Consider the following 25901-nt stretch of genomic DNA (forward strand, 5'->3'; position numbering starts at 1 on the left):
GCGCGCCACCAGAACTGCCGGCGGGCCAAATGCAGAGTTTTCAGAAAGCCAAAATGTCCAGCCGAGCGGGCATCGTGGCAAGCTTCAAGAACCTGCTTGCGGAGTGGGGGGAGGCACGTACCAACCTTCCCCCCTCCGCCAAACTCCATTCTCCAAACGCTAATTGGGAGTCACTTTCTTCCGCTGGAGGCTCGTGTAGCCCGCCTCTTCGAGTTCCCGCAGGAAAGGAGAGATGAGACTAGAATGGAGGGTGGAGGAGGGGTGGACGTTTGAGATCGGGTGACAGCCAACCCCAACTGGGAGGGAGAAAGAACAGTGCGTGGAATGTCACCGTAAGGCAGCTCCACCCCTCCCCGGGTAGGCCTTGAGCGCGTCAGCCAGTTTATTAGTTTTCCGGGGAAAAAATGGACTGTAAAAGAGAAACGAGAAAAGAAATCGGCCCAACGAAGTTGTTTTGCGGACATCTTGAGGGGGGTGGACAAAGCTGCCAGGTTTTATGATCCGACCAAACCTGAAAGGGGTGTTTGGCCCCCTCCAGCCAGTGGCGCCAAGTGGAGAGTGCTACTTTGATGGCCGCAGTCTCTTTGTCTCCTACAGTCCAGTTGAGTTCAGCACCAGAGAATTTCTTAGACAAATAAGCACACGGAACCAGCCTACCATCTTTATTTTTCTGCAACAGGGCTGCCCCAAGTGCTTTGTCCGAGGCATCCACGTGAACCACAAACGGGAGATCTGGGTCAGGGTGCTTTAGGATAGGTTGATTGAGTAAACGCAGACTTTAAGAGTTGAAAGGCTGTTTGACCTCCTCAGACCAGGAAAGGGGGGGCCCGAAAGGCTTGGCGGACAGTGGATCTTTATTCTTAGTGCGTAAGAGGTCTGTGAGAGGGAGAGTCAGTTCAGCGAATTGGGGTATAAAGTCACGGTAAAAATTAGCAAAACCAAGAAAAGATTGGAGCTCTTTGCGGTTGATGGGGTAGGCCATTTGGAGGACTGCGTCAATTTTAGCAGGATCCATTTTCAAGCCCTCGGGCGAGATCCGGTAACCCAAATAGTCAATGGAGGTCTGGTGAAAACAGCATTTGGAGAGTTTGGCAAAGAGAGAATTGTCGAGCAAGCGTTTCAATACCTCTCGGACCAATGTTTCATGCTCTTCTATGGTTTGTGGGTAAATCACAACGTCCTCTAAGTATACCACAACTCCCTTGTACAATAAATCATGGAGAACTTCGTTGATAAGGGCCATAAAAGCCCCGGGGGCCCCACTTAACCCGAATGGCATTATCAAGTATTCAAACTGTCCAAACTTTGTGTTAAACGCAGTCAAGTGTTCATAGCCTTCAGCAATTCTGACTCTGTAGTAAGCTTCTCTCAAGTTCAATTTAGTAAAAATGCGTCCTTTGCCGAGTGCATCTAAAAGGTCCTTGATCAAAGGCAAAGGATATTTATTGGACAGGGAGACCGCATTGAGACCTCGATAATCTGTGCAAAGCCGTAAAGACCCATCTTTCTTTTTTACAAACAAAGCGGGGAGCAGCGTGTGTGTGTTTGGTAGCTCGCCGTATGAACCCGCGAGCAAGGTTCTTGTCCAAGAAGGCACGGTTCCCTTCTCCTCATTGGGACTCATGCGGTAGATTCTACCTTTGGGTAGTTAAGCCCCTGGTTGTATAACAATTTTACAGTCAGTGTCTCTGTGGGGTGGCAACTGATCGCATTCTTGCTCCTGAAAACTCTGGCTAGATCATGATACGCAGGTGGGATGCCAATAGAATCGGGAGCGATCGCTGAAGAAGCCAGGGGGGGGTGTGTCAGGAGAAGTTGGGTTTTCCCCCCAATTCATGTGTTCACCGCAGGGAGGGTCAGTGAATTCTAAGATCCGTTCTTTCCAAATGAACTTTGGTTCATGTAACAATAACCAAGGCATGCCCAAAACTATGGAGTGTTTGGCCACTGGCCAAAATAAAACTAATTTTCTCCCAATGGTCGGTATAGCGGAGGAGAACCGGTTGTGTTTTGAACTGGGCCGGTCCTTCGTTCGAGGGGGCTACCGTCCATTTGGGTGAATGGTATGGAGCTTAGCCAGGGAATTTGGTCCAGACCTAGCTCCTCTGCCACCTGGGGCCGCATCAAGCAGTGGGAGCAGCCAGAATCCACAAGAGCCGAGGCTATAATGCGAGTGTGTTTAGCGGGGTTGGCCAGAAACGCTTGGACAGTAAAGGGGAGCGCTGCCTTCACTCACCGCGTCAGGAGTCGGGCCCATGTCCATGGGGCTGAAGAAAGGCAAACAGCTGCTTCCCTCCTCTGGGTCGCCCGATGACCGCTTTTAGACGAGCCCGTCGGAGGCGGCCCTGATCTGCGTGGTGGCTTAGCAGATGGAGTGCGTGGAGCTGGAGCAGTTGGTTTTTGTTTCTTGGGACAGTTGGCGGCTAGATGACCTGGCCCTCCGCAGTAAAGACACAATCCCAGTCGGCGGCGGCGTTCAGAGGTGGTTTCGGTAGGGGCGGCTGGGCTTGGCTTGGTGGACACAGTGGTGGGTTTTGTAGGCATGACCTCCGGCACGAGCGTATTCCAAACGAGATGCCACCTGGGACCCCAACTGGATCCAATCTGCAATAGTACGAGGAACCCGAATTAAAAACACCGTTTCACGCAGCTTGCCGTCCACAGCATCCGAGAAGTATTCGCATTTCATGCGTTCAGGCCACTCAGGAGGAAGTCGAGCAGCCGCCGCTACTGAAATTCACGGGCAAATTCTGCAAACGGGCGGTTGCCTTGCTGGATAGTTTTGATGGTGCGGATAGCTTCATTCTCGGCGCCTGGATCCTGGAAGCGCGCTCTTAAGGCTTGGAGGAATGCGGGCACCGTGCGAGAGTCTTCATCTTGCAAATCCAAAAGAGTCACGAACCAGTCGGCTGCTGCCCCATCCAGGACTGAGCCGATGTCCCGTATTTTCTCGCGCTCAGACCGGTATAAATCATCATAGTCTTCCAAGTGGGCATTGAGTTGCAAAATGAAGTAGGGAAGTTTGGAAGCGGTCCCATCAAAACGGGCTGGTATCGGGGGCCGATAGTAGCCCCGTTCAACGGCTCTTAAGCCTGCTGGGGCGGTGGTTGCGCTGAGTTGAGCAGGTTGGGCAGGCAGCTGTTGTATGTTGGGGGGCCGGAATCGGGCGCTGGCGGTGCAGCTGGCGTTTGGAGTGGCAGGACCCAGGCATGTGGCCCCCCTGGCACCGGCGTGCATCAGTAACAGCATAGACTCCAACTTGGGGCTTCCTGGTCTGCTGCCTCCTTAGCTCCCTCTCCAACGCAGCCAGCTCCCCTCTCCTTGCGGGTCAATGCACCCTGGTCCGCATGCAGAGCAGCTTTTTCTCGTTCCAATTTAGCCAGTTAAGTCCCGTTTAAGGGCTTCAGTAAGCACACACTTTGCGTGCGCAGAGGCTTGAACGCTTTCGCGTTGCCGTTGTAAATCCAGTCTGGAGTGTTCCAGGACTTTATCATGGACTGACAGATTCTGGGCATATTGTCGTTGGAGCGCATCTTTGGCACGGTCCAACTCGAGCTGGACTTCTTTGCGTTGCCGTTCCGGTCCCGCTGCAGGTTTTCGCTCTTGCTGCAACTGTGCCCGTTCCTCCTCCCATAGCTGACGTTCACGGGTCCATGCTTCTGGGCATCTCGCAGTCGCCCCACTTCCTCATCCCAGGTCTCCTTCGATGGGAGAGGGAACAGATCCGGCTGGGAGTGCAGGCTTTCTTCGGACTCTTCGTCGTCTGGAAGCGGGACATCGGAGACACCGTAGCCACCAGTGGGTCCCCGGGGCACATCAGGGGCGGTGGCTGGCCCGGGATCAGGGGTCCGATTGGAAGACGGTACGGATACCCCTCCCAATCCCAGGTTTAGTCCCAGTATCCTTCGGACGGGCCCCAGTGCTGTGCCACGGTGGTCCTTTGGGAGCATCACCAAAATACGAGTCCAGGAATCGTTCAATGGATTCCTGGGTTGCCGCATGAAAGGTGGTCAAGCCCGTCTCCTCCATGACAGGTTGCATCTGAGGTTTGTAATCCACACGAAAACGGGTAGAGATCCGATCCACAGGCGCTCGATCCATAGACAGCGCCCCAAACGGCTCATGGAAGTCCCCATGGTCGTCGTCACGTCCCTCGTTCCAACGGAGTAAAGGAAGACTCGTGCTGATACGAGGACGGGAAAGAGCCACCAGCGAGGCCCGTTCTCCTGCCGGTTCCTCCAGATCCAGAAGGGAAAGGTCGGAGCCCTCTTTGGGGGCTACCGCACCTTCCGCAGTAACATTCAACCTCTCCATCGCAAGACAACAGAGGTCCACTGCACAGGAATATAGATGAATTAAGATTCCTGCCACAATGTAAGGAATTCCATAGAAGCAGAAATAAAAGGCTTTTTGGGTGTAAAAGTCCGTTTATTAAGACATCTTAGAAAGCTCACATACACGTAGTGGCAGGAATGGCACTTCCCGCCAGAAGCACAGGTTATAACACCATTCACCCCATCCCCCCTTCCTGCTTCCCATGGGAACGGAGTCTTCATCTCCCGCGCAAAGATAAAGTCTCCGCCGATGAATCTGGCCCATCGCCCGGGCTGTGGAATGCACTCAAGGTTACTTCACCATCAACACCATTTAATCCTTTACACTTCCTTCCTTTCACACTACTGTTGCTGCCACATTCTTGAAGACAACTGTAACCATTTAGTTAAGTTCAAGATCACAGAGTAAGCAAAAACACAAAATATCCAATATACAAAGCTATCAATACCTAGACCAAGCAAAAAGGCAACCCTCCATAGTAGTAGCAGGAACAGCCAATTTACCCTGAGTTCTCAATTCAGCGCCAGGAGCCAGTCAACAGTACAGCCTGGTCCAAAGTCCCAAGATATCATTCTTCTTTCCTCTTATGTACCTTTTTCTTCCCAGTAGAAACTGCAAGCAGCTCTGTCAGGAGTCTCTTCACATGACTCTCAAGAGCTCTTTTGGCCTGTGCTCACAGGCATAAGTGGAATAGCTTCAAGACAGTGTCTGTTGCAGCTCATACTGGGGCAGAGGAGCATTAAAGAGCCCTTCGATGCATCTTGGATGTTGCTCACTGCTTCAGCCCTTACTCAATTCAAAGTATGTTGCTCCTTGTTAAAAACAAGGTTTATGAGCTGGGGTCGATAAACAGGGAGTAGCTGGGAAAGGAGCTAAACGGTCTCGGTGATTTGCAAACTCCTCTGTTTAGTCATCTTCTTGCTTTTTTCCCCTTCTCCCATTTGCCCAACCCAGAAAAAAAGCTAACTTAATGAAAGAAGGACTTTCCCATGCCTGCTTGTGAAGAAAAAGACATATTTCTCTAGTATTCTAGCCTAGCTCATTTTGCTTGCCATATTCCCAAAGCTCAGCTTGGCTGTTTTTTTTATTAATGATGAGGTGTGCAAAATCAGCTTGCAAATACTTGTTCCCTGAGAACTGAAATTCAGTCAAATCATGCTGCCTCTCCAGATCTCAAGCCAGCTCATAACTAAATAAAAGCTAAGACAATAAAAACAAATTGTGTTAACAGAATGTAATAAAAACACATTTTAAAAACCAAGAACAGTCTGACTATGAACACCCACATGATGAAAGTGCCCACTGATCAATGCTCCTAATTGTGCAGGTGCAAAAGCAGCTCATAAACACCAAATATGCCTCATCTGAAATGATGCCAGGTCAGACTAAGCAGCCCCAGCCCACAGCAACAACAGCAATGAAGGTGAAAAGCACTGCCAAGTAACAGTCAACAGAAAACCCAATAGGGTTTTCAAGGCCAGAGATGTTCAGAGGTGGTTTACCATTGCCTACCTCTGTATAGCAACTCTGCAGTTCTTTGGTAGACTCCCATCAAAGTATGGACCAGAAGTGACCCCAATTAGCTTCATGGATCTCATGAGATTGAGCTAACCTGGTCCATCCAGGTCAGGATAATAACAATCATAAACTCCCCTAACTTACCTCATAATTTTGCTGGAAGATAATGAGAACTGAGTTTATCACCTGGACTTTCTTGGAGGAAGGATGATTTTGTGACTGACAGATCACTTGAAATGCAAAACATTCCAGCATCTCCACAGGTTTTTCAGAGCAGATTAAGAGTTTGGGAGCAGGTTGGTATGGTGGCCAGGAGCTCTTTCTATCAGCTGTATCTGATTTGCATATTTTTCTATTGCTTAAACTCAGCTGATGTGGTCATGCTGATCCATGCTTCTGTTACCTCACAGTTGGATTCCTTCAACACACTCTACTTAGGGCTGCCCTTGAAGACAACCTAACAACAACAGCTTGTCCAGTATGTGGCTATCAACTGCTGTCAGAGGCTAGTCCCAGGGAATTTACTTTTCCCATTCTGACTCTTATTCATTGGCTGCTATTCTGTTTCCAAGTTCCATTAAATCTGTTGGTTATGACCTTTAAAACCCTTCATGTGTAGGATTCACATGTTTGAAGGACTGTCTCCTTCCATTTGTCCTTATGCACCAACTACAGTAATCAAGCAGCCATCTTTTGGCTATCCCAGTACTTAGGATGCCCCATCGGAAATAGACCAGAGCTCAGGCCCTTTCCATTGTGGCTCTGGCTCCATGAAATAGACTCCCTGAAGAGGTGAGAAGGACCCCCTCCCTGGATATTTTCAGGAGGTACAGCAAAGCCTGCCAGGGCTTTTGATGGGCTTTAAATGGCAGGCATCTATTAAGAGGGGTGGGTTCAGGCCTGCTTTTTAATCTGTGAATTTAGCTGTTGGTGTTATAACTATTATGGAACTTTGATCCATTTTTATCCATTTTAGGGGAGTTGGTTATGCCAAGAAACTGAAGAAGAAGAAGAAGATAGATAGATAGATAGATAGATAGATAGATAGATAGATAGATAGATAGATAGATAGATAGATAGATAGATAGATAGATAGATAGATAGATAGATAGATAGATAGATAGATAGATAGATAGATAGATAGATAGATAGATAGATAGATAGATAAGAGTCAATGACACTGAACAAGAAGTGATCAGCACAAGTCCAGACTCTAAAAATACTACAGAGAACTGCTTTTAAGCAATTGCAAGAGAGATAAAGAAAACAGTGCAATAACTTGTGAGATCTGCTGTTCAGGATAAAAAAATATCTACTTGTGCTACACATCCCAATAATCTTGCTTTAGGATTTGAACTTTTTGTTTCTTTTCTAATTTTTATTTTTACAGAAGACCTGACAAAATGGGGCAAAACATTAATTCCCTATCTTTGTCAAGTGAAGAAAGGCCAGGCTGGTTAATATGGGGGTAGGGAAATGAAAATAAAAATTGAGCATGTGCAGACAGCATTCTCTTCAGAATATTAATGGATGTAGCTCAGTCACACCCTTAGAAGAATTTTCAGGACAATTATGAAGGACACTTCTCTCCTTATATCCCGTTACTCTGTAAAACCAGAATACATATTGTATACCATTCCACAAAAAAGCTGATCTTTGTTTTCTTTCTCCCTTCTTTTCCTCTTCCTCATCCCAAGCCTTATCTCTACTTCCATTTTTCTTGTTATAGAGTTAAAGAATAGCCAATTTCTGCGTAGTTGTTCAACCCAGCAATAACCCTACAGTCATTCCATATCTGAAAGAAAGTCCTGTCCTGGTGTCGACAGCAATCTCCCTTCATTTCAGCACCCGCAAATGAAATATGTATTTTTGTTGTTAATCCTCTATATTTTTGCCCTGCACTAGATTTATTTTCTGTTCAGCCTTTTCAGTGTAGTTGAGAGTGGTCTTCACCCACTCTGAGTGAACTGACTATTCCTAAACTTGGATATTGTTTTTAACTGTCTTTCCAACATGCTCCCCCACCCCCCGCATTTTTTGTTGCCTGCAGCATTTGAAATGTATCTGCCTAAAGGCTGAATACTGCATTCATTTGATGAAGTGAGCTGTGTGACTCATAAAAACTTATGCTGGAATAAATGTAGTTAATCTCTAGTGTCACTGGACTCTTGTTTCCTTTTTGTTATTGTTTGCCAGGACTGAAAGGGGCTTGTTGATCAGAAGGATTCTACATAAAGAGGGAAGGATGGAGCTCAATAGCTGCCAGGCTCCAGGATGAGAACAGGGCCAGAGGAAGTGACGGGCCTTAGCAGCTGGTCTGGGCCATCCTGTGGTCCAGTCCAGGATGTGCAGCTCCCTTGCCTTTGCTGGCTAGAGCTGAACAGCCCAGCAAGGAGATTGGGGGGAGAGGTTACATTTGGTCACTAACTCACCCCTCTCAACTTCTGAAGCTGCACTCCACCTGCCACACCACACAAAATGCACACAGTCAGCATCCCCATGTCCCAGGCATAATTGTACTTGGAGGGAAATGCCTTGTCCTTTAATAAAGTTTTTAATGTATACAAATGGATCATTGAACATTTTCATGACATGAAGTTAAACATCACCTAATAACTGTTTGCAGGTCAAACAGATACTAGAGGGAGCTGTGGGGTGGATGTGTGCAGAAGTGAACAGCTGTGACCACCATATGTTCATTACAACCTGTTACATTTGGCCTCCCCTTGCAAAGCTGAGGGTTGTACTTTTGCCCCAAGGTCCTGTGCTAGGGGCACTTCTGCTTGTCAGCTGCTGTGCTGAATATGCTGTCAATGGACCAGACGCAAAACCATTTGAAATACTGCTACTTGCAAGCACAGCATTAGTGCAACCCTGTGGAGTAGTCACCTTGAGAGGAAACATCCATTGCAAGCAGGATAGGTTTTATCATTTTAATGTCTTATTTGCAAAAACTGGATCATCTTCACCTGTCAGGACAGCAGGATAGCAACAGCAGTAGAAATCTGGAATCAGTGGGTCTGGGTCTGGCAAACAACCTTACCTACAAATGTGAAATATCAGTGCAGAAAATTGTAGTGCGACTTTTCAGTTACTGGTATCTCACTCAAGTAGTCTGGATGTAAGCCACTCCCACACTGAAACTGGAAGTGGTTTTTATTAGTTTTGTGGTCTCATATAGTTGTCTGCAGTGTTTCAAGGTGACTCAACTAAGGTGTAATAATTTGATATGCACAAATTTCAGCCAGGTGTAATAATTTGATATGCACAAATTTGAGGTGTAATAATTTGATATGCACAATAATAATAATAATAATAATAATAATTTGATATGCACAAATTTCACAAATTTCAATTGAGGAACACCAAAACACATTTCTGACACTTACTAAGGAAACTTCCATTCTAAATCAGGCACACCCAGGTTCATCCAGACAGCCAAGCACTTCCAGACACCCAGACAAACACACCCAGGGGAATTCAGGCAGACACGCACAGTCTGAGTTACGTAAAGGACAGGAAAACATGTTTGTCTAGACAGAGATAGGTAAAAGCTCAAACATGAAGGGGGGGGGGGACATTGGAACAAATAGGTAAAGTGATGTCTACATGGACCCCCCTTCCACTGTTGAAGACTTCTGAGCATTCCAGAACTTTCCCTTGGATTGTTTCCCCTTAAAAAAGAATTGGTTTTTCAGTCCTGTGTAGTAACTGCTGTGTCTAGAATAGCTGTAGAAATGGCAACTTGTGAGATGTACCACCAAGACATTTTTCTCATCAAAGGCAGGACAATTTGTGACAAGAAATAACTGGAACTGTCTGGGAGTCAAAGGTTTTAAGTTAACTATTCTATGGCTCTCAGCAGATAAAATCTTACAATGTAATCCTAAACAAAGTTACACCCTTCTAAGCCCATTCACTTAGACTGATTTAGATGGATTTAGATGAGTATAACTCTGCTGCACTGTTAAGCAGACCAGAAGATTTTACTTCAAACTGTTCCTCTTTGTTTGCTGTGAAGCAAAATAACATCCAGCTTTTGTTGAATTTTTCAGAATACAATTAATGAACATTGGTCCACAATGGTGGTCCACAAATTTGGAATTGTTTATACCTGAATAGGATATTGTTGCCAGAGAGTGACTGAATGAGAGGCCAAGTGGAATTTTGGATCCTTAACTTCTCTGAGTCATCCACACACTCATGTTCTAATATATATCATTAAGGCTCATACATCACACTTCTAGTTTCTGCCACACACCCTGCCTTTGCTGCATCAACACCTTTGCCTTTTGTTTCTTTTAATCGCATCTATAGCTGTGCTTGCAAACATTCTAATTTACATGCTCACTTATACACATGTGTAAACATTCTGTATGATTTCTACATTATTTGCTACATTTTGATGCTACTCTTCCTCCAAGGACCTCCAGGCAGTGTATATCTATCTCCCCTCCTCTGCTTTATCCTCACAACAACCCTGTGATGTCAATTTGACTGGCCTAAGGTAACCTAGCAAGCCTCATGGCAGAGTCAGGATTCAAACTCGGGCACCCCTGGTGGCATTACCTTTATGATGGGCTTTGTCAGAAAACACTGGAGCTCTGGCTGCGTTTTGGGAAAATAACTTCAGGTATGTACAGCAGTTCAGAGGAAATGCTAATCTGGAAGAGAATGAGAGTCAAATGCTGTGGCGGTTGTTCAGTGAAGCTGAAGCTGGTCAGGGTTATTGTAGGGTTGCTGACTGGTTGACATTCACACGCCAAATGGGCTAAGGTAAAATGTATTTAATATCTAGTCTTTCTATATGTTACTTTGCATCCATTTATTTAATGATGGTTCTCTTACTCTTATTGGTTATAATATGAATTAGTACTGGCCTCAATCCTTTTTGAAGTTGTCACGCACAACAGAATAGTGCTTCTCTGAACAGTGGGAACAGGAAATCTAGCGGGATAAAAAAAAAAAAAGCATCTCTTAAAGCGTCCAGGAAGAGAAGGGAACAAACTGGTAGCAATCCTGGCCTCAACAACGGGACAATTCCAAGCACCAGTTTTCCAGAGGGCACCCCACATCCTTTGACTGCCGCCACAGATGCAGAGCACACTCATTATTTATACAGCCCTCCCCTTGTATCTGTGTGGTGGCACAGGCAGGCATCCTATCAACCATCTTCAAGCACAGCCACGACAATATCGCCGCCTCCTTTCCCTCCAGCCCCTCAGCGTTTTAGAAAAAGAATCCTGCACCTTAAAAAAACACACCAAGTACCTTCCTGTAAATATCGAAAAGGTGCGTTTGGGTCGATTTTGTGTGGAGGGTTTTTTTGTGTTGCCTACGTCACCTATTAGATCCCCTCCTCAATCCCAGGCCGGGGGGGGGGGTGTCTCTGCCTCGCCCCCCCCTTCCCTCCCTCTTATGTGCAAATAGCTTCTTCCGGGTTAGCAATCGTTGCCCCCAACAGGGGAGCCAGCCAGACACCCTGCAGGTGACGGGAGGCGGTGGCGCTCCCCTGGCAGCCAGAGAATGGGAGCCGCCAGCAGCAGCAGCAGCAGCCGAGCCGAGCCCAGGGGTGGCACCAGCGCCAGCAGCAAGCCAGGAGGCTGCGCTGCCTTTTGAGTCCTCTCACCAGGCGGGCGGGCAGGCGGGAGTGGGAAAGGGGCGGGGGGAGGCGGCGGCTCGTCGCCCGTTGGATTGGACCTCGCTGCTGCTGCCGCTGTGCCGTGCGAGCCCCGAAGGGCAGAGGAGCAGCCAGCGAGCATGGAGCGGAGGAGTCCAGCTGCCGCGGGGAAGCTGCACGCCAGCAGCCGGGCGGCGGGCGACGGGCACTGCGCCCTGGGCGGCGGCGGCGTTGGGAGCCAGGCGGCGGGCGCTGCGGAGCCGGACGAGCTCATCCGGCGGGCGCTGGACTTCAAGAGCCAAGGGGCGCAGTGCTACAAGGAGAAGAAATGCCGCGAGGCCATCGGCAAGTACCACCGGGCGCTGCTGGAGCTGAAGGGGCTGCTGCTGCTGCTGGCCCAGGAGGAGCGCCGCGACGAAGCCGCCTCCGCAGCCTCCTCGGCCAGCCCCGCGGCCGGACTCAGCGACGAGCAGAGGCGCCTGCTGGAGAGCATCGAGGTCGACTGCTACAACAGCCTGGCAGGTCGGTGGGGGCCGCGGTGGGCGCGCGAGCAAGAGGGCGGGCGGGCGGGCGAAGGCCGGGCTGGGGGCGCGCGCGCGCGCGGCCGCAAGAGCAGGTCTGGGGGAGCCGGTCTCCCGGCCTCAGGGAAGCCACAGTGACAGCGGCAGGCAGCAGCGGCAGCAAGACTCATTTCCTCCCGGCCAGCGCTGTCCGCCGATGCCTCTCTGGGGAACGGAGGGAGGGATTTGCCGCCACTCGCTGTTTGCGTAGGATCGGCATTGATTTGTTCGACCAGAGACAGCAACAAATATGCCCTGTTTATTTAGGAGGGCAGCGAATTCTCAGCGGTCTACTTTATACTTGGCATAAAAAACATACTCTGTGTAGTAGTGTGTGCTTGCCTGCCTGCCTGCGTGCGTGCGATTCTGGTAAGCAGACTTGCCTGTGATATATGTGGAACTTTACCAATCCGAACGAGAGAGGTCTTTCTGTCTCAACCCCAGGAGCGGATAAGCTGCATTTTAGCAGAGGGGGAAAGGGATCACCGGGATAAGAGCAACAACAGCAGAAAAACATCGAACTGTCAGGGCAAAGGGTCCATTTTGTCAGATGTGTGAAGGGTGATCCTAGTTGTCAGAGATACACATGGATCTGCCTGCTTGCCTGTCAATGGGGAATGACACTTTATGCATCAGAAAAAGTGGTTTTGTTCCATGAAATCTTATTCCGGAACGAACATATAATCACTTAGGTTTCACTTAATTTGTGTCTTGTCTAATGCTGCATTTATCACTAGGTGAAAATTACAGGTCAATGCAGCTGCACTGTTCTTGACTTTGCTTCAAGAGGGAGTGAGGACAAAAAAATATGGATTTTGGGCAAGGATCTCAAAATAGTAGTACTCTTATCTTGAAAAAGTAAGTACTTCCATAGTGGCTTATGAAGGTGGGGTGCAGCATACAGACACTGAAATACATTTGCAGTGATACCTAACAAAATTATGCCTCTTAAAGCTCGTTTGGATGAATAAGAAGAGTGAGAGCAAACATAATGCATTTGGTCAGGCACGCATTTCCCTTAAGTCTTAAACCGCTATCCAAATACTAACTTGAAATCCCATAGGACTGTGAACAGGATGATGGTGACAACTTTAAAATTAAGTGTCCATCAAAGAATTCACCCCATGTAGTCCTTCTGAAGCTAATCTGCATTTCTCTTCCAGTAGGACCTTAGAAACCAACAAGGGAGCTTTGACTCTTGAAAGCTTATATCCCACCCCCCACCCCCCAAAAAAATTTGGTCGTCTCTAAGGTGCCACTGGACTCCAATCTTGCTGTTCTGCTGCCACCCCTCTGAAACCATCCCCAAATGACAGGCTTCCATTATCAAAGGGGTTGAATGATTGTGTTCCTGCTATCATTATTGAAATGTTAGGCTTGCACTGAGAGCTTTGCCCCCCTTCCCCTCACTTCCAAAAGCTTCTATTTGGAACCCAAACTGGACTTGGCTTTTTTTGTGTTGATGACCATGATATAATGGGAAGATACCCGCTGAAGCTCCAATGCACCCAAGTTTTTCTTCTCCTTTCTCAAGCTTGTAATTTCTTGTTCTGTTACTGAAACTTTATCAATGCATAATAATCATACAGAACTAAAGCCTTATGGAGCCAATGGTTGCTGAATATTTACAAATGCTTTGTTCTAAAAGGATGAAGAAATGACAAGGATGCTGTGGTGTGGCACGTGTTTATTAGAATCTATTTGCACATTGCTCAAAGACAAGGGGGGAATTCTGTCAAGGCAGTCAGGACAGAGTCCATTTATGTAAGTCATTTCTCATCTGGCCTATGAGATTCTGAGATTACATTCACAAGGTCTGGCATGCGAATCCTGCATTGGGATAAAAGGGCACTTCATCTCCTATGCCAGTGGTGGCGAACCTTTGGCACTCCAGATGTTATGGACTACAATTCCCATCAGCCCCTTCCAGCATGGCCAACTGGCCATGCTGGAAGGGGATGATGGGAATTGTAGTCCATAACATCTGGAGTGCCAAAGGTTCGCCACCACGGTCCTATGCTGTATGATCCAGCAATCTTCCCAATCATACAGCTGTCATGCTGCTTTGCTTGTTGCACCACTACCTTCCAGTGTGCCTTCTAACAGAGGGAAGAAGTGGGAATGCCATAGCACCCTTTGCCTTTTTCTGCTTATAGAAACAATGTCTCATAGGCTACTTCACTGCTCTCTGAGCATAGCATGGCTGTTTGAAGTTACAGGATGGAAGTGTGAGAGAGTAAAGAATCAGGAGAGCTCTTTTGTTGATTGCTAGTTAGCTAGCTCAAGCTAGGTAGGCTGATCTTGTCAGATCTCAGAAGTGAAGCAGGGCCAACCCTAACTACTATGTGGATGGGAGACCTCCAAGGAATACCAAGGTCATGACTCAGAGGCAAGCAACAGCAAACCACCTCCAAATTTCTCTTTCCTTGAAAACCGTACAAGGTCACCATAAGTCAGCGGTGACTTGGTGACAAAAAAGTTACTGTTTCCTTCCTCAGATACAGCCTTCCTTCCTCAGATTCACACATGCATGTCCATCAGATGGTGCTTCATCATTTGTTGACTCACAGTTCAGCCCATGAATAACATCTGCGGAAAGACTGAGTGTTGTCAGATGACATGAAAGCTCCATCTGTGGTGCTTGAACTGTGATATGGATGGGGCATTGCTCTGTGTACAGCACAAGCTTTGAATGCAGAAGGTCCCAAGTTTGATTCCTGGCATGGCCAGTTAAGGGTTGCTGTTGGTATGAAACATCTTCTCTGCCAGAGACCTTGGAAAACTGCTGCCCATTAAATGGACCAATACTCTGATTGGTATAGCACAGATTCAAATGATAGCATTTGACAAACATTTATAGGTGGGAAAGGTGGGCTAGAAATCGAATCAATCAATCAATCAATCAATCAAATGATCAATTGATGGAACAGTCACTGAATGATCAAGGTGTATGTGTCAACTCCTAAAACAATACGGAATTGCAGCTGTTGTAAGTGCATGCACATGCGGCCTCGACTGATGCATCATTTATAAATCAGCAGTGTTGCATCTTCTTCTAGCTAGCTCGTATAAATGATTTAAAGAAAGCTATGGAATGAATAGAGACAAAATTCTGAGACTATCACTCCTTCTCATTCTTAAGCATCATATGCAGATTGAAATGTCATTCCTAGAATCTCTACAACTCTGTGCCTGTAAAAAGAAAAAGGCGAGCTCAACACTCTTTGCTTGCTCCTGTCTCACATTGCCTTTCATGCTTGCAACTACTGTATAAATTGTCAGTGCTATAGCATCAATAATTCAGTAAATGCTGAAGTGCTCCCTAGTTTTGAAAAATAGATATGGCTAATTGGAAATATACCTGGGTTGGCAGTAGAGAAAGACCACCCGAACAGAAATCTGGAAGGTGAATGAGTTTGGGAGGAGGAGGTGGCATTGTGGCTACTGAATCTTTCAGCTGAGCATCTCTAGTTCCCTTGTTGAAAATGGCTACCCTGAGGGGCAGGATTGTTTTGCATAAAAATAGCAGCTTATGTACTGATGTATTAGTTCTGCTTCCTTGTTTTGCTTTATTACTCTCTCCATTTTTGATATTATGAAGTCAGAACATCAAATGGAGTACATATTTCTTGCAGTTTCTCCAGACATTTCAATATAGCTTTATGCCTACAACTTGCAGGAACAGTGCACAAGATACATTCAGTAGCATTGTTATCACATCATTTGGTATAAGACACATGAGAGATGCTTGCATGCCATTCCAAACTGCCTTTCATTGCTAATCCCATTCCAGTACTTTACTAGTGTACACTGTGCCTTTTCTTATGATCTTACCGGTATGTTCTTTCTGTGCAACTGCTCTCAGCTTTGTACAGCTACCATGGCACTAAGTTAACCTTCAGCTCCAGTGTGTTGTCCAAGGTCAGCTTTCAATGTCAGCGCAACACAGTGGATTATCATTGTATTGTGGTTGTGGGATCTCATCCCTATATATAACTTGCTGTTAAAATGAGTGTTAGAATTAGCAATTCGAGCACAACATAATTAACATTACTATCAAGGACAACCAGATTGACACCTCAGTGGAATAAGGGCAAATGTTGAAGTGAATGGGTCGAAATTAGTTTACAGGGAACAATCTGGCAAACTTAATTTGTGGGTCAAAATGATAGGGTGTTTGCCTTCTGATTTTCTTCTGTCTCCAATAGCATTACATACACTTGTAGAATAATAAACAGGAGCTGAACTATACTTTGACTTCTACACAGTGTTTAAAAGTGAAGGGTTAAAGTTGCATCGGATTGCACCATTAGACTTTAAACATGTGGTGTCTTTTTAAAAAAAGACAGATTGGCCCATCAAAATTGAGAACTTCTCCTCATCCTAAAGCTACAAAGTTATACTTAATTCCATTGAGTGATTTACACCCATTTTTTTTTGTTCCGCTAATGTCTGGCAGGAGAGCAAAAAAACAGGGAAAATCCTGAATAAGTGCTTTAATACTTCAAGGTGTCAAGGCAGGAATACTTTGCACATATCCCAAGAATCAGGGTGACACGGTATACCTACACACTCTTTAGGAAAGAGGCTCTCTTCACTGACTGCATGACACCTTAGGCAGGTGGAAAACAATCCATTACAGCTTCAACTTTCTCCATCCTCAGCCTATTATAATTGCCTCCAACTTTCCTCCTTTACTAACCTACTTTGAAGTTTGTGCTACGCTTGGGCTGTTAAAGTAGCTGTGGTGATCCAAATCACTTGGTGGTGGTGGTCCTGCCCCTATCTTTTGCCAGCCCTTTTGGTTGGGCAAATCTGTCTCCCGCTTTGAAGCAGGGGAATGAAGGGCATGAGCAAGATAAACGAATACCCTTGCAGTAAATGCAAATGAAGATAATCTTGAGGAGTTTTTTAAAGCAATTTTTAATTGTTTCAGCTCCAGTTGAATGATTTAAAAAGGCTGTGACATGACCAGAGCAAGGGATGTTAGCACACAGAACTTTTCTGAAGAGGGGAGGGACTGCATTTCAGCACCATGTGCCAGTCAGGCAGACTGTTTTGCATGATACAGCCCTGAACAATGGAGAGCTGATTTGCTTTTGCAGTTGGATAAGCTATTTTTGCTTATTATCATTACCTCATGTACCAGGAGAGCACTCTATGTGTGATCCTCTCGATATGCATGGTTGCCATTTTGTGTAAAGAAGACAAATCACAACTTCAATACACGCAAACAGAAATCCAGACCACTGAGGGTAAGTGTCTGCTGAGAAATATATGCACAGCCATATTCACACAAAATGGTGGACGTGTGCATCGACAGGATCATGCAGAGGCGTTCCTCCCAAGGGCAAAGTGGGCAGTTGCCCTGGGCGCAGCAATATAACTGTGGGGGGCGCAAAAACTGCAGGTTCGTTTGTGGGATTTTTTGTATTTTCAGTGTTTTTTCTTTGGCCTGCAGAGGGCACAGTTTTTAGGCTAGCAGCACCAAAATTACAGGGGTGTTTCGGGAGACTCTCCTGATGCTATCACCCAGGTTTGGTGAGGTTTGGTTCTGAGAGTCCAAAGTTATGGACTCCCAAATGCGGTGCCCCATCCCCCATTGTTTCCAATGGGAGCTAATAGGAGATAAGGCTACACCTTTGAGGGTCGATAACTTTGGACCCCCCTGAACCAAACCTCACCTGGAAACCTGGGAGGTATCATCAAGGAGAGTCTCTTACTGATAACTTACCCAGGTTTTGTGAAGTTAGTCCAGAATCCCAAAGCTAACTATGGACTTCCCAAAGGTGCCCCATCATCCATTGTTTCCAATGGGGAGCTAACAGAAGATGGGGGCTACACCTTTGAGGGTCCACTTAACTTTGGACCCCCTGGAACCAAACTTCACCAAAGCCTGGGTATGGTATCATCGAAGGAGAGTCTCTAAATATACCCTGAAGAGTTTGAAGTGCTGCTAACTAACAATTTCACCCTGACAGCAGGCACTTCCCAAATTTCCCCAGATTTTCCTTTAAAATCCCCGCCTTTGACATGGATTTAAAGGGAGGAATCACGAAGGACCCCAGTTTCCCCAAACATTGAAAGTGATGCTGTTTCAGGGTGGGGAGGAATCAAGCCCCAAAATAGCATCACTTTCAATATTGTTCGCTAGGAACCCCATGATTCTCCTTTAAAGGTGGATTTAAAGAAAAAAGGAAGGAATCTGGGCTCCTAGTTTAAACTTACCATTAAAGAAAATGAGAATACTGTTTGAGAGGATGGATTTCAGCATCACTTGTTTTAAAACTAGAGGGAGCCCAGATTCTCCTTTGAGAACAATGAAGAAGTGATGCTGTTTCCCTCAATTAAGGGGGGACTGGATACAACACCATAAAATGTTTTCATAGCAGTAATAAAACATTTTGAAAGCATTTTGAAAATGTTTTCAAAATTTTATTTCTGCTGTGTGGCATGGCTTATTGCTGTGTTCAGATTTGTGAGTTGGGGCATGTTCTATAATGTGATGGTGACTTTAGAGCATAATACAACCTGGTGTAAAAAAAAATCCCATTGCTTAGTCACAGTGGGGGGGAGAATTGGCTGCCCATGGGTGGCGCCAAACTCCAGTTTGCCTAGATACGCCACTGGAAGTTAGCTACAAAGGAGTGTCGCGTTACTGCATTAAGGCGCTGCAGCCGGAGAAGTGGCATCAAACTCAGGTTTTGCCCAGGGCTCCAGTTTGCCTAGTTACGCCACTGGGATCATGTATAACACATTCTCTCAGTATAAGAGATAGGAGCACAAAAGTCGTAAATGTTTTCAAAAGTCTGCTTGTTTACATGCAAAGCTTTGTTCTACAGAAGGGGCTTCCTGCTTGGCCTACTGACTAAAGATCTAGATTCAGCTTCCAAAAGTTGACTAGATTTCCACTTCCATCTTGCTTCCCTATCTATTGTATATTAGTATCCTCCTCCCCCCTTCAGCTGCGAATGAATGCGATGCAGAAATTAGTACATGTCCTGGGCCTTAAGGGAAGGTAGGCTGTGCATCTAAACAGTCAGTGTATTTGCATCCCTTTTAGCCAGTGACAATAGCACTGCGTTCTTCAGCTGCATCACAGCAGAGGCCATCAGGAGGACACTGGTGAAACCCTGCTTTGCTGACTGTTGCTGGGCTTGCCAAAATAGCAGAGTCTCTGAGTAAGCTTTTTGATCAACACATACCAAAGAAGCTGCTTCCTGAAACTGTACAGCAGGCAACATGAAACATTGAAAAGTCTCTCATACGACATAAAGTCACCTCATTTCAGTATATGATTACAAGGCAAGCAGAGCCTTGCAATTACCATTTGACTGTGACTCACTGCCTGCCAATGACTTTGGGCAAGGAAAGATTTTGATGTCTTTTGCTACAAACAGAATGAAATTATGAAAAATGAAATTATGGGGGTGGGGGGCAAGGAAAGGCAGCATGGTACAGCCCGATCATGCCAGACCTCGGGAGCTAAGCTGGGTTGATACTTGGAGGGGAGACACCAAGGGAGACTCTGCAGAGGGAAGCAGTGACAAACCACTTGTGCTTAATCACTTGCCTTGAAAGCCCCTTGCTGGGATTGCCATAAATCGGCCGCACCTTGATGGCACTTTATATACATACCCACAGACACACACTTATTCACATAACTGCTCTTTTCCCTGACCTTTCCCCATGTACTAGAAATATATTTTCCAGTAAATATACAAAACAGTAGGCATCGCTGAGCCTCAATAGCAGAGACAGTATCCACAGGCCAGCAGTTATTTGCAGATTTTCAATTTGTATTTTCATAGGTGTTATGCCTGTCCAATAATTAAAAGGTCCAAAGGAAAAGAATAATCTATATCTCTTGTCACTTTCTTTCCCCCCCCCCAAATATCTATTCAAATTTGGCTGTAAACTTTAACAAAAATCAAGATTATAAAATATAAAACACCTGCAACATACACAAGATCACACATTCACATAAGTAGGTGCCAAAAAAATTGATGTTCTCAAAATGAGTAACATAAGCATTAGACTCAGATGTCAAACTTGCTGTATCGTGAGTGGGTAGCTAGAAAATTCTGGGGAGAGTTAACAGCTGGCAAAACAAAATCTGCTACCTTTAGCATAACCTATTTTGTCAACAGTTATTTCAGCATTTGCACAGTAGACCAATGGTTGTGAAAGAAACCTCTGCCTTGGCGTTTCTGTGACTGGACACAGAAACAAGCCATGACAGATATAATCTATAGGCTGGATCTAGTGCGAAATTTCCACTTGCTCTGCAGCTCTTGTCCAAGTGGACACAGAAGCAAAAGTCTGAGCCCTTGTGCTATCACACCCACTTGTATTCCAACATAAAAATCTTGTGCATTTGATTTTTGGATACTATGGTACAGACCTTGGCCTGGATGGCTCAGGGCTCAGGCTAGCCCAGTCTCATCAGATCTCGGAAGTTAAGCTGAGTTATCTCTGTTTTGTTCTTGGATGGGAGATACCAAGGAAGTTCAGGGTTCCTGAGCAGAGACAGGCAAGGGCAACCTTCGGTGTTCATCTGCTGCCCGAAAACTCTCCGGGTCACCATAAGTCATCTGCACTTTCCATCACCACCATAATATATTAGGAGGAAAGTTCTAGGTGTTGCACAAGAGATTGCATAGATAGAACTGTGCTGAACCCATTTATGTCTCTGCTTGCTCTAAGTCGATATGTCACCATTGCCCCATTTAAAAAGCAGATTAGAATGATTTTATATCACCTAGTGGAATTATAAGTACACTATACAATGTCATATTTTAGACAGAGAAAAATAGTTTCTTTTACTATAAAGGCAAAAAAGTGTCTTAATGAGTCTTAGGGTTGCATAAAGCTTTGTTCTGTGGAAGACTGCAACAGACAATTGTTTGTCAGTTTTTCCTAAGCACAAGCAAGAACCAAGTGCGAGAAGAAAACAAAGATGTTAAGTAAAGCGATAAAAAAGAGTCGTGTAACAACTGATCTAGTTTCGAACTCTGCTAGAAACCTGTTTTGTGATCCTGGGCCAGCACTATTGCAGTGATACTGAAGTATACCATCTTAGGGTAGGGGCAGGGGATAGTAATTAGCTGCATAAATTTCTTTTTAAAATCTTAATTAACAAAACAAATGTTTCTTAATATGTGGTTATGAAGAGGGCCATTAGTCATTCCAGCTGGAAGGTGCAGTATAACTGCAAAATCTTGGAATATTATTAAATCATCAGATGACCAAAATTAGCCATCCTTAAACTTAAAAGACATGCCATGGAAAATATTTTTTATCACCAGGTCTTCATTGCTTTAAGAATGGAGGTTGAACGGAACTGAAATTACAGTAAGACTATTTTTGAAGCAGATCATCAGCAGGAGGGGTATAAATGATTTGCATTAATACGTATACAATTTATCATATATCATATTGCCAAGTAACAGCTGGCACATATATGTATTACACTTCAGAGATTTCCAAGGAGCATGCTTTTTCCCCATGATGTAATCTGAGTTGTCCTTCATTTGTAAGTCCTTTCTTATCAACTGTACATAGCAGGAATTGAGGTGATGGTACTGATCTGCAATATTTAATCATAGATTTTTAAAAGACTGAATCAACATTTAATCTTATTTTTCCTTCAAGGAGCACAAGGCAGCATGGGCAGTTCTCTCCTCTCTACTTTCTCATTAACATAATAAAAGACAAATTAAGCGAGCAATTCTAAGCAGGTGTGCTCAGACCCCTTCAGGAGTCTATTCAATGGAGTTTACTTTTAGGAAAGCTTTCTTAGGATGGTCTAAATAACCTAAGACAGTGGGACTGCCTAAAGTGCGCTTCATAGCAACTTGGAGCTTTCTAGTGACATTCTAACTGTAGGCTCCTCAGACTGATGGCTGTGTTATAACAATGGGTGAAATCCAGAAAAAACATTAATGGTTCCCTGTGGTAAACCCCCCCCCCCCCCACATCCTGAAAGATTTGACTAATTTTGGAGAGACACAGTTTTGGGTAGCCAGGGAGTATCTACAAAAAATAGCACCTAGGGCAAGCACTGAAATTGCACCCTGTCCAAACATCTGACATCCATCTTTTAAATAACTTTATTTTTACTATAATATCAACTTTTAGATACCATAATATTAGGAGAGGTGATGAGAGCAATCAAGGGAGAGTGATCCAGGCAGTGGGCGGGAGAAGGAGGAGAGGTGCAGAGAGCAAGGAGGGGAAGTGGTGATGGAAGGAGGAGGAGAGGTGCTGAGAGCAATTGAGGGAGAGCAATCCAGAAGGAGAGGTGCTGGTGGAGGAGGGGGGGAAGAGGAGGAGAGGTGCCAAGAGCCAATTAGGGAGAGTGATCAAGGCAGCAGGAGGGAAAAGGAGAAGAGGTGCAGAGAGTGACGGGGGGGGGGGTGGAGGAGAAAAGTACTCTGCAGCCCAAAAGCGTGCAAGCCCCTGGGCCCATTTTATGAAGGTTTCCTCCTTCACATGCCCAACCCATATCAACCTACCTCAGCTGACCCTCTAGTGCCCATCTCTGCTGAGGCAGGAGGCACTTACCTGGAGGAAAGAGACCCAAGAGGAAGGGAGAGTTGTGTTCTTTTGACCCCACTTGTGGCTGTCCATGGCTGGGTGCCTAGACTGTCTCTGCCTGCTGCATCCAGTCCTGCCAGGCCTTCCCACTTTCCCAGCAGTGGTGTGGGTCACAGTGTCTTGTCATCCCCATGTTAGATAGGCCTCTATGTGTAGCTCCCAAGCACTGCTGTTTATTTACATAGAGCTCCATTACGATTGCTCATCTAGCTCCCTACTCTTTCTCCTCTGTCTCATCTGAGGGTAACATTACACAAGAAGGTTTTTAACAAGTTGGGTGTAGGTTCCTGGAAAACACACAGCAGCTGTGGGATATGGCATTTTGAAAGTCTGAATTGATTCTTCTTGGGACCACGGTGCAGAGGGCAGAGGGGCTTCTGTCTTCCCACCATATCATTTTCCTGAGCTAAATGGGCTAAGGGGGAGTTATTCGTCCCATGTTGGATCTGAATCAGGCCTCTGCAGAATTTTAAAATGCCATTCCCTACAGCTGCTGTGTATCTATAAGGAAAGGTGGTCAGATCTGAGGGGAAATGTCTTGTGTAGTTTGGTCCCTCGAGAATCACACTGCAATCATAAGCAGAGTTACAACCTTCTAAATCTATTGAATTAACTCTGTTTAAGATAGTGCTATTAATGACAAAAGTAAGACATGTTCACTTACAGCTTCCATAATACAGACCTGCTTATTGTACAATTTATTAAGCATTTAGAATGGATTAGACAAATCCATGGTCTGACATACCTGTGAATACCAAACAGTGAGAACAAACAACACCGGGAAACTAGTGTCTTCATGCCCTAACGTGTAAGCTCAACAGAGGTTTCTGGGGAGTACAGTCTGTCTTTGGTCTGATATAGTATAGGCCTGTCTTTATGGTCTTGTAGGGCAACACAGTGGAGCCTGTACAGTAGGATGCATCTTTTTGTACTCCACCATTGGCTGTTTCATAAGCCCCCATGGCAATGTTGACTTGACAGCCATAGCTCTGCATGGACAGATAGTACATGATGGTACCGTGGAAACAAAGAACTGGGGTAAGAGCAGCTGCTGGCCTCAGTTGTAGGTGGGGCAAGAAATATTTGCAGCAGTTATACCAGGGGTGCGATGGAGTGTGGTGTGGCGATGAATGCATATGAGTGGGTGCAGGGAGAGATTCTTGTATTTTTCAAGACAGCCTTCCATTCCATATTGTTAGAGTCCATGAGACTTCTGCACAGCTTCATATATCTACATTTCTCTTCATTGGGCTCATTTGAGATCATTTTCTTAGTTCCTGGTCTTTTCAGGCACTCCAGGTACATAATGAACATTATTAAACTTAGATGAGTTGACCTTCAACCATAAGAACATAAGAACAAGCCTGCTGGATCAGACCAGAGTCCATCTAGTTCAACACTCTGCTACTCACAGTGGCCCACCAGGTGCCTTTGGGAGCTCATGTGCAGGATGTGAAAGCAATTGGCCTTCTGTTGCTGCTGCTCCCAAGCACCTGGTATGCTAAGGCATTTTCAATCTCAGATCAAGGAGGATCAAGATTGGTAGCCATAGATCGACTTCTCCTCCATAAATCTGTCCAAGCCCTTTTTAAAGCTATCCAGGTTAGTGGCCATCACCACCTCCTGTGGCAGCACATTCCAAACACCAATCACGCATTGTGTGAAAAAATGTTCCCTTTTATTAGTCCTTATTCTTCTCCCCAGCATTTTCAATGTATGGCCCCTGGTTCTAGTATTGTGAGAAAGAGAGAAAACCATACTTTCCCCCAACGTTTCTATGCCTGTATGACTCATGTGCAGGATTGTAATCTAGAGTTCATGCCTGTAAATGTGGATAGGGGCTTATGCTGTTCATTAGCATGTTCTTCTGAACATGATTTTAAATGCGCATTCTTCTTTTTGTTTCTGGCTCAAATCCAAAGTCTCTGTCTCCCTAAATGACTTTCAAAATACAATTTCCCAAGTCTGTGTCATGTACATGAACTCTGGGGAAGACAGAGTAACACAACAACCCCAGTCATCCTGGAGCCATGGCTTGGGAGCAACATCTCTCTGAGTAAACAAACCCGCTGCAACATTAAAGGATCTCCCATCTTCTTGGTGCAGTCCTATGGTCTAGGCACATTGGGAGCTGCTACAGCAGTACCTGCAGCAACATTGCATGATTCTGTGCTTTCCCAGCAGCCTCATCAAAAGCACAAGAAACCCATTAGATACAAAAGCTAACATAACAAAACTAACAGCCACTCCAACTGTAATCCTGGCAATTCTGCCACCGCCCACCAATCACAATGATGTTCACTTATGATTCCCACAAGTACTGATCAACATATGGCAATGACAGAACCACCATGATGACATTACAGAACCCAGTTCATATCACCTCCCACAAGAAAACACTCAGGAAGAGAATCCAATTAACAGCCATACTTTGGTAAGATCCCCTACTATTGTAGCACAAATTCCACATCGGTAATACACAGAACTCATCACATTTGCATGGCGTGAGAGGAATAATCTTACAGCAAAGAAGGGCATAAAGACAAGGAATAAGGCACACTACAACAGCTATTAGGTGATGCTGCTGGCCATGAAGTGAAAGGAAGAGATTGGACTAAGTCATATTTCCTGGTATGGAAATGTGGCCCCTACAATGGAAAACCTCCTGTTTTGCATCTGTCAGCAGCAATAATTTTACTGAAAAACAAAGGGAAAACAGCTGTGGCTACCCGCTCCCCCAAAGCGCAAAACATTCCAGCGAACATTAATCTAAACACATAGGCACAAGAATAGACAGGAAAAGTGTGCATGCTCCCAGTTATATATCTATGATACAAAACAAACTGATATTGCTTACTCCCTCCTCCCACTTTTCTAAAATAATGTTGTAATGGTAGAATGACTTTAACACAATGTTATACTTCAGGTGTTTTAAATACTTATTTATGATATGCATAATCCAAATGACTATGTGAGTGTTGTTACTTAACATTGTTGTGCAGGAATGCATGGGTTAGGATCAAATTGATACAAGGGCGGTTAAATGTGTAGCACTGCCCTCTGTTATGGAGACTGACAAAGAAACTATACTATAGGGAAAGGGCAAGCAGGAGTGTTGGTGTCAGTGTCTGGCTGGGACTGAGGGGAATTTGTTAGGAAGTCTAGAATTTTAAAGAAAGGCTTTTGCTGTTATAAGATATTATTGGACAGAAAGTTGCAAGGATGTGACAGTATCATGATACAGTTAATCTAAATGGTTGAAAAGTGTA

The 25901-nt window shown here is 45.3% G+C and overlaps 1 protein-coding gene across 1 annotated transcript in view; it reads left to right on the forward strand.

The window, feature by feature from the left end:
• The first annotated feature begins 11505 nt into the window (after positions 1-11505).
• The window catches only part of TTC9 (tetratricopeptide repeat domain 9), a 34833-nt gene continuing 20437 nt past the window's right edge, over positions 11506-25901 (forward strand). Inside the window, exon 1 of the mRNA XM_048485734.1 lies at positions 11506-11995. Within this exon, the coding sequence (XP_048341691.1) occupies positions 11614-11995 (382 nt within the window). The 5' untranslated portion in view covers positions 11506-11613. The remainder of the gene's footprint in view (positions 11996-25901) is intronic.

Source organism: Sphaerodactylus townsendi, linkage group LG02, assembly GCF_021028975.2.
Source record: "Sphaerodactylus townsendi isolate TG3544 linkage group LG02, MPM_Stown_v2.3, whole genome shotgun sequence".
In the NCBI taxonomy this organism is placed as follows: Eukaryota; Metazoa; Chordata; class Lepidosauria; order Squamata; family Sphaerodactylidae; genus Sphaerodactylus; species Sphaerodactylus townsendi.